This window comes from Quercus robur, chromosome 9 (assembly GCF_932294415.1).
Source record: "Quercus robur chromosome 9, dhQueRobu3.1, whole genome shotgun sequence".
In the NCBI taxonomy this organism is placed as follows: Eukaryota; Viridiplantae; Streptophyta; class Magnoliopsida; order Fagales; family Fagaceae; genus Quercus; species Quercus robur.
Genome location: NC_065542.1, coordinates 8,941,498 through 8,951,279, shown reverse-complemented (window position 1 = coordinate 8,951,279; position 9,782 = coordinate 8,941,498). Strand labels below are relative to the sequence as shown.

The window sequence follows — 9,782 nt, the reverse complement described above, 5'->3', positions numbered from 1 at the left end:
CTATTATATAGGCCTACAACTAGTGTGGCGTGTATTATATATACACATGCCATTGAATTTTATTACGACTTTCAGTAAAAGGTCCGAAAGGCTATCATTGCTTGTGCTCCGCGCATAAGATTTTTGAAGGGAAACAATCCCACCATTTGAATAACCAAAGAGATAGTAACAAATGAATACCAAGAGCTTGTAACTCAACTAGTAACTCTACCTCCTAGCATTTCCAAAGGAGGTATCCAAGATTCAAATCTCCTCTCTTCCAACTATTGAACTATAAAAAACAAAATGAATAAAAGCAACTGGGATTTGCTGCCAAATAAGCTACTTTTGGCTTGTTTTCTAATCAAACAAGCTGCTCCAGATAGATGGTTTTTACAAGAGCTTGAGTTAAACCTCATGAATCATTGAGGGAGGCCATAAACCCTGTTTGCAGTATTATAGTTCATAACTCTCAAAGAATTATCTGTAAAATTGGAAAGAAAAATATAGTCAATGATGTAAGAGAATTGCATTCAAGCTCTTGCTAAAGCTTGAATTGGACTCTAAAGCTTGCACAAGCTTTTAACTGACTCCAAAATTCAGCCAAGAGATATTATACAGAACATCAAGGAAAGTGAACATTATGAACATGATGATGACAAAGAAAATGCATTCAAACTAAGATGTTTAAATTAGGACATAGCTTACAATTTACAAACCATTTGGGATATGCATAGTAAATAATAGATAACAGACAGACAATCCAATCTAAATTTTTTTTACTCAATTATATACATATTTATATCTAGTCACATAATTTGTAAAAATTATGTACTTAATATACACAGTAAATAAATCCAAACTGCATTAATACTTACAGAAGTTTGAAAAAAAAATCACCAATCTGAAACATGCATCCCCATGTAGCCCAATTATGAACATGAAGAGCAAATTCTGTTCGTAGCATGATAGCAAATGGCATGAGTGCTATTGACAGCCATGATAAAGGATCAATTTAAAGAGATGGAAACAACCATCCCATGGTCCAACCAAGGAGCAAACCAGCACTGGCAAGACCCAACCCCACTGCAAAAGCAACAGCACGTTTTCTAATCTCACTCCTTCGTTTACCATGCCTTCTCTTTCCAGCCTTGTGCTGATCCTTCTTTGTCTGTCTGACCCTGTGCGGAAACCAAGGTAAGCCAGACGGAAAAAGACCAGAGATAGGTTGGTTTTTGTTCTTACGCTGGAGGCACAGGTTCTCCAGCTGCAGCAATTGGAACCACTGTTTATAAGCAAAGACCTGTGACGCCTGTATGAAAAAGAGTGTAACAACATGCTCCTTATCAGCATAGGCTTGCTCAGCTGCTTTCTCAGCTTCCCTTGCTCGTGTTTGAGAATGACACAGTGCCTCCAACAACTCTGTCTTGCTAGGATCATCGTCGGGCTCAACCTTGGTAGTACTATTACCAATACTGAGGCTGGAGCAAACATATGTACCATTGTTCATCAATAAATTGAACTCAATATGATTACAGCACAAGTAAAGTAACAAAAGGTACACAGAAGGCAATGACACTAGGGAAAGTAATGGCATTAACATTTAAAACCTTACCACAGGCATAATTATGGGATTTTGAGACATCCCTATGAAATAGGGAAAGTGGGAAACCAGTCGGAACAATATAATTTCTGAGAGTTCATTATAATTTGGAAAGAAAAAAGGATATATTCATAAACTTGGCAAATAATCCAGCATGATTTACGGCACAGGACATATACTGTGATTGAAATTTAGTATAATACATATACTTGGGTCACTTAGGTGTAATTAATGACCCCTTTAAAATATGAAGAATTTGTCACACAGTAGATATAACAGAGAGATGGATAAAACAAATTTTGTTGTAGCAATCAGTTATCTCTTTCTTCAGATCATCTAACTGGTTTTATTAACTCATGGTCACAATAATATAATATTAACAGTAAATAAACTCATGTTCTTGCAACTTAATAACTTAACAAACTAATGAAGATTTCTGACTATATTAAGGACAACTACAGTTTGTATGTGAAAACCCTTTTTTTTTGCTGGGGGTGGGGGAATTAGAACACAGTAAATGTGACTGTCAACAACCCCCCCACCTTTTTTTTCTTTTTCTTTTTTCTGTGGGACTACTAGATTCAGCCCTTCATAATCATAATATAGGAAACACATTCTTTGGACTTGAATTTCTGCAGTATTAGTTGTCAGCAATTTATCATTAAAAGATGTAGATAACAGTCTAATGGGATCTTTTCTTTTCTTTTTTGACAGATAAAGAAAGCATATGCATGTAAATGACAGAAGGTTGTACATCAAATCACAACAAGTCTATTGTGGCTTTGCATGTGATAGTAAACTTACCCCCCCCCCCCCCCCCCCTCTTTTTTTCCCCTCAACTTCAGCTTAAAATAAATAAATTACATCCTTCATATTTCATTTGGAAATTATTATATAGTGTTTGCTTGTGGATTCTAATCTTTCTGTGAGGGGGGACATCCTCACTACAACATCGGCAAAATGGTGGACCCTTGTAACAATCAAAGACCTTGCAATAAATTTTCATCCTTCTGATTGATGATTAAAAAAAACTTATTTAAATTAAATTAAATGATAATCCTATTTGAAAAATGACTTGATTACATCACTACACATTGATTACGGTCATGAGATTAAGGTTATCAATACCTAAATTCTATTAAAAAAATTTGAATCATCTAGATGAGTACGCTGTAGTCTGAACTACTAATAATTGATGTGAAAATGTGAGGTTTCCATTTGGGAAGCACCCCATCATATATTACTTCATATGGTCAAAAGTATAGTAAGTAAGACACAATGGATCACTTAAGCATCAATACACTATCTAAATGAAGCACCGATGATGGTGCTGTTGATTCTGAAACCACAAAAAGGACTGTAAAGTAACAATCTACAGCATTACCTGAAATGCTGGTCCGAATTCTGCTGTGAGTAATCTGTAGCGGAACTTTCCCATGCACGGTTCTCCAGATTGGAGAATCCCTTGTTAACTGTCTGATCTAAAGATGAAGCCAAACTCTCATCATGGTGGAAATGCTCTGTATGAGCAGACGGTCCCTTCCTAAAATGCTTGACCTGTGGCCTTGGAAGATCACAATTCTCAATATGTTCAAGTGACCTCTGAGCAACCAGCGAAGCCAACTCATCTTGACCAGCAGTGCGCCAACAGGTTTCAGTCTTCTCAGCTCCCACCCAATCGGATCCCAGTTCAGAAGAAAGCTTCTTAGCTTGTTCATGGACCAAGCAGTTGAAAGAATCCAAGCCCATGAATTTGTCATCTAAGTACCAGAATTCCCCCAAGTCTTTCTTCTTAAGAGTTTTCTGTGAATCATTACTGAGTACATCCTTGACTTCACCCATTCCAGTATTATTTTCATTTTTCAAACAACTGGCAGAAAAATCCCAAGGTTTCTCCATAAAAGAATTATTTTCTTTAACAGTTTGATTATTAACTTCTTCCTTTGTTTGATGATCCTCATTAATTTTTGTAGTTTTATTAACAAATCCAGAACTTAAAACTTCAAGCTCAGCCTCCAAGGCATTTAGCTGTTCATGAGTAAAATCTTTGGGGTGTCCAAAGTTTGGCTGCAGGTTCAACCACCACCTCATGTTGGTTGGTGGATCAGAATATGATTTATAAGGTGTGCGCATTGGGGAGGGATGATCAGGTCCATTTGCAGCACCATCAGGTGAAACATCGGATTCCGATTTTGAGGAAGATGACGAGGAGCAAGAAAAATTTGGAGCTCGCCTGGAATCTTCTTGGGCAAAGCGATAGTTAGCTGTTTGCTGCCTTGTTGCTCTTGCTTCTGATGTGGCCATTATGTTACCAATCTCTGATGGATTAAACAGAAGCAAAGTTAGAATCTCATATAGGCAACTATATCCAGTAAAGCATTTGTTGTAGTCCATATAATCAAGACATTTGAAAGCTCAAAGCTAAATAAACCTGTTAGACTAAGCTTGACTCAGCAAAGCCTTATCACAATTCACAATTACTTCGTTTACTTGGGTCACGGATCCCAATAGTCTAGTACTCCACAAAATAAACAGAATTCAGATCACAGAATATATGACCCAGACAAATTCAGCACAACTAAAATATGGTTCAACTCATAAGAAATAGGATGCTAGAGATAAATTTCAACACAAACTGAAAATTCTGGGAAACCTTTAGGAGCTGCTTTTGTTTAGTTACCAAACATTAAAGAAGTGAACTGTACATGAAAAAAATATGCAAATCATGCTGACAATAACACTTAACCTTGATGTATAAACACACAACAAATATCACACCCTTGATTAACCTACATTTACCAACATAAACAACTTCTCAATGAGTGAAATTGTTCTATTCGGATTTAAAAGCAAGCCATGTTCATGAAGTAGGTCAATTAGAAACATGAAGCAAAGCCTCATACAAGCATAGTTGACAACGAGATATATAAGTATATAACATAAACTCCCAAATCATATTGGCAATTATAAATTTGACCCAGTAGATAGACAACTATAATAATAAAAAAAAAACAAACCCATTATGAAGTATTATTGTATTAACCAAAACCCAGGTTTCAGAAAGTGCAAACAGGCCCTAAAGTCCAAGACCCACATCAAGAAATCCATAGAATTCACTTTGAAAATAACCACAGAAACTTCAGTATAAACAAAATGAAAGAACACCCATTTCTCAAAATAAAGAAAAGGTAGCAATCAAATTGGTTTCACTGCCAACCCAGAAGGTGAAACAAGAAGCTGATGCAAATTTATAGGCTCAAAAGACAAGACAGATATTGACACAACCTCTTCATAACAAACCAAATATACAGAAATGAACAGAAGTAGATTCGGTATCCTAAGTATAATACAAAAAAGGTAAAGCATAAAGAGTTAAAGAAAGCATTTAAAAATGAAGAAAAGAAAAAGGAACAGAACATGAACATGAACATGAACCAAAAATTTTGATGAGATCAAGAAAGAGAGATAATATTACCTTATCAAAAGAGATGGGTTTTTCTTGATTTCCCGCTAAACTCATATATGTACTTAAAAAAAAAAATTTGGTCTCAGGTCTGAAGTCTTAGTCCTTTACTGTTTTTTGTTTGTGTTTCTTGGCACTTACACCACTGTTGAATCTGTTGACAAAAAACTATACTTTCTTCTTCTTCTTTTTTTAAACAAAAAAAGAAAACTCATTTATAAAATAATTTTTCTGATTTTTTTTTTTTTTAAATTTAGAGGAAGAGAATTTATCTGAGGTTAAAGTCATAACTCAGTGATAAACCATTAATCTTTCTCAAAAAAGGAAGGAAAAAAACCCTCAACTTATCAAAAATAGAAATAAAATAGAAACGAATTTTGATTTTTTCATGGTTGGTTATTTGTTATTACCGAAAACTTTTTCTAGAAAATTGACTAATTTTTCTATATTTATGTTTGGTTGCAATGCTGAAAAATAAGGAATATTTTCACTTATTAGACTCACAAGGGAAAAGCATTAATATATATATATATATATATTTTTTTTTTTTTCCTACCAAAAGAATTAACATGTTTGTTATATTATATAAATATGTAACAAAAATTGTCTCTCTCTTTTTTTGTGCCATTTAGAAAAACTTCCACTGTTGCATATGAAAAAATATTAATGATTTTCCGTGTAAAACCAAACAACATAAAATATTTTCCAAATTGTTTTCTAGTATTGTTGTTAAAAATAATGTGAAAATTATGATTTAAAAAGTGTTGTAAAACACATGTTTACGGTATTCATAAAGCAAAAAATGTATTTGATACTATGTTTCAAATAACATATTTCAGTGTGTGAAAAAAATAATTATGTGTTTAGTATATGTGTGTATTTTTTTTTTTTTTTTTTTAAACTGACAAGCACAATACAAGTGGCCCCCTCATTGAAATTAAAAAATGAAGTGTTATCTAATCTAGTGGGTTCCATAGTTTTCAAAATATTTACAAAAGTGTCATTAAATAATGTTGTTTGAAAACTAAAAATTGGTAAAAGGAGTTTTTTAAATGCAATATTTAAACACCCTAAACTGAGCAACATTGCTCAAACACTCTAGTAAAAAAAATCCTTAACAAATGCATTATTATTATTTTTTTTGGCTCACAATTTTTTATATTTAAATACTGAAAACTATTGATTAAACACCCTAATCAAACAGGTCCGTAATCACATAAGTGGGTTCTAATTAACTCAACTAATAAAAATTTTTGTCGTTGAGTAAGAGATTTAGGGTTCAATATCGATCTACACCAAAAACCAATTGGCATCTTGGTTTGATGATAAAAAGTAATAATCAGAAACAAACTTCTTAAGTTGAAACTTTATTTAAAAAAATGTATTCGCATAAGTAAAACAAGTTATTTTTCTAAAGAAACAAATGTTTTACTTTGAAACGTTTTAGAAATATTCATTGTTTTACTAAGTCATGTCATTTAAAATTCCAATTTACTTAACAAGTTCATGTAAATCACACCAAAAAAAAAGACTCTCAACAAAAAAAAAAAAAAGTCACACCAAAAAAAAAACGACCATTGAATTTTTAAATGTTACGTGTCTTTCATCTAGTTGACCATAGATTTTTTTTTATGTTAAAGAAATTGTGAGATACCTTGCTTATAGATGGATTTATTTTTTATTTAAAAGGATAGTTAGGTTACAACTCACATTTGTAGTGTGGCCAATAAAGCAAGGATTAAATATAAATTAAATGAAATATTTTACTATTATTATCAAAATGAGTTTGGCTTACTTCTATTACCTTTTTAATTGAAATTTCTTTTTATTATAATGTGAAATTACCGTATTATTTACTAACTAAATAAAATGTAGAGATTAAAGATTTATTTGGAATCCGCTTATTTTGCTGAAACTGAAAACTTTTGGTTGAAAGTACTGTAAATAAAGGTAAAAGTTAACTGAAATAATACAGTGAAACTCATGAATAGTACTAAAAAATGCGGTGAGACTTATAAATAGTAGCAAAAATAAGTTAAATAGTAAAATAAGTTGGCAAAAATAATTTCTGCCAAACGGACATTAAAACCCACTACCACTTGCCATTGTATATTTAAAATAAAATGAAATTTTCAGTTAAAAAAGTATCGGAGATAAGTTAAACCTTATCAAAATTATCTTAATGATTAGTGAATCACTTCAAATTTTAATAGTTTCCAACTTTCAACTAAAGTAATCAATAATCATCGAGCACCCTTGGTGCGATGGTAAGTCTTTGTGGGGTGTAGGGAGTAAGAATTGGGGTTTAAATCTCTAGGCAAAAGTTTCACACATATATACACTTAAATTAAGTTAGAATAGAATTTCTATCTTGCAAAAATAAAAAATAAAAAAAATAAAATAACAACAACTACTACTGCTGCTGCTACTACTAAAGTAATCAATAAGCCACGTGGCAATAACACATTGATTGTACGTGTTGTACACATGATGAATTGATGAGCCACTTTGATGTAACTTTTATTATATTAAACATAGAATTATAATAGGTGATCAAAATGATTTTTAAAAATATTAAATTTATCTTAACTTTAGGTAATAGAGTTTATCAAACAAATTATCTTAACAATTTTTTTCATCTAAAGTAATTTGTCTTTATAATTAATGAGTTATACGGCAAACACGTATTATTCGATGTGTAAGTGTAACATATTTGTTAAACCACTTGTCACCATTATGATTTTTAAAACCTAATTTTTATTATATAATATTACAATATATATTTAGATGATTGTGGAAACACTCATCTAAATATTCTTTTACTATTTTTAGTTGTTTGGACGTGATAAATAGGCTTTGAAAGGCCTTGTTTAGCAATTCACCATTGGGGCCACATATTATCAACAAATCAAAAACACAAGATAAAAAATCTCCAATCATTTTCAACTACCATTCCATCAGTCACAGTATCACACCCCATCCTTTTCAGTCCTAGCCTTTCTTAAATTAAAGAAATTTGTTTTAGGGCAACAAAATGAGTCCCTTAAGTCTCAACCATGTAGGGTCCATGTCTAGATTTATAGCTGAGAAGCCGGACACAGCCATAACCTTTTAATAAAGACTCAGCATTTGCCCCAACAACCTGACCTTTGAAAAAAATGAAATTTTTGAAGCTAAAAACTAAAAGTTTAAAACCCTTTATTAACTATAATAACTCAGAAAATATATATATATATATATATATATTACCAATAGTTTTATAGTCTAGTGGCATGAAAAAGGTTATTATTATATACTTACTCAAAAAAATATATATAATACCAACAGTTTTATAGTCTAGTGGCATGGAAGAGGTTGAGAGTGTCAATTTCAATTTTAATCCCCACTTGCAAGTTGTAACTAAACGATAATGTAATTGAAATTTTCATGATTATCCTCTTGTCAAAAAATCAAATCACTAGAATTGCAGTCAATTGGATACATTTTCAATTAGAACTTAACATGAGTTTCAATTGGATATATTTTGAAACCATGATTTGTAGTAAGCAGGCAGAACTTTGAGTTGAAAGAGATGGAATTGCCAGTATATTGATTATACACCAAGTACTTGTTGTAATGAGAATAGTATTTTGATATCCAACTCAAGTTGCCCTTTTGGCATTGTTGTAAGAAGTAAAGCTTTAATTCTAGAGCACTAGATTTTACCACTTGTATACAACCAAGAAAATTGATGTTTGAATAATCATAAACTTGCTAATGAAGTTTGAGTCTTTAGTTGTGGGTGGTGCTGAGAAGTGAGAACCTATTCCAACTCAAAAGTTAGGACTTGGGGGGTGTATTGCTATTGCTCTTGCTCCTGCAATGGCAATACAACAGTCCCATAGATCCAAAGTATGCACATAAACCAGTCTAACAGACCACAAGAAAAACATAAAAATGAAGTACGGTTATGATAGGGTTAAACAGATACATTTTGCTATCAACAGCACGGGCGGCATTACGTGCAATTTTTTATTTTTATTTTTTTATATATATATAAAATTTTAAAAATAAATAAATAAAAATTGTTTTGACTCCCCTAAAATAAATATTTGAACTCACCCTCACCTTAAATTTTGATTAAATTCAGCTAAAATAAACTTGAATATAATCATTTTAATACGACTTTCACAATATTTTCACAATAATTAATTTTATAAGTGAGGTTAAGTGACAAGTTGTAATTAATTTTTACTTTGATTCACAACTGACATCACTTTTTTATCTTTCTTTTTTTGCTAATATATCACCCTTTTTTTTTTACTTACCTTTAACAACTTATCACCTATATTTGTTGTGAAATTTTTGTGTAAGTGTTGTGTCAACAACACTACTCTTAAAATATTTAATTTTATAATAAAAAAATGTTTCAAATTTTTGCTTATTCATTAAATAAATAAATAAATAAACCTCGTATTTGGGACTTTGGCTTACTTTTCCATTGATAGCAAAATGAAGCTGTTTTTCCCTGCACTTTTCTTCCTCATCAGCACAAAATTACACTGTAGTTCTAATCATCATATCTATATTTATATCTGTGATTATTTCCTTATTTTCTCTATCTCTCTTTCTCCGTTCTTTGTTTTCTTAGCTTTTATCTTTGTTTGATCAAGTAGTTTTCTTAACTTTTATCTTTGTTTGCTCCAATTCCAAAAGAGTGACCATATATATGGTTAAAAAGTCATACACTTCAAAAGT

The 9,782-nt window shown here is 31.6% G+C and overlaps 1 protein-coding gene across 2 annotated transcripts; it reads right to left on the bottom strand.

The window, feature by feature from the left end:
• Nucleotides 1-736: 736 nt before the first annotated feature.
• LOC126699057 (uncharacterized) lies at nt 737-5,217 on the bottom strand. 2 transcript variants are annotated; one of them, XM_050396612.1, is made up of 3 exons: nt 5,058-5,217; nt 2,967-3,900; nt 737-1,460 (listed from the first exon to the last, which is right to left on the bottom strand). In XM_050396612.1, exons 2-3 carry the CDS (start codon nt 3,884-3,886, stop codon nt 995-997), a joined length of 1,386 nt encoding a protein of 461 aa, XP_050252569.1. In that variant the 5' UTR covers nt 3,887-3,900; nt 5,058-5,217; the 3' UTR covers nt 737-994. The 2 variants fall into 2 exon arrangements, with proteins under 2 accessions (XP_050252569.1, XP_050252570.1); XM_050396613.1 differs by lacking the exon at nt 5,058-5,217 and adding an exon at nt 4,014-4,468.
• Between the last annotated feature and the right edge of the window lie 4,565 nt (nt 5,218-9,782).

Excerpts from the sequence above, each read along its gene's own strand:
- LOC126699057 (XM_050396612.1), bottom strand. The coding sequence starts at position 3,886 with ATGGCCACATCAGAAGCAAGAGCAACAAGGCAGCAAACAGCTAACTAT. Across the intron at positions 1,461-2,966 it reads AATTCGGACCAGCATTTCAG|CCTCAGTATTGGTAATAGTA; the intron begins GTAATGCTGTAG and ends TGTTTGCTCCAG.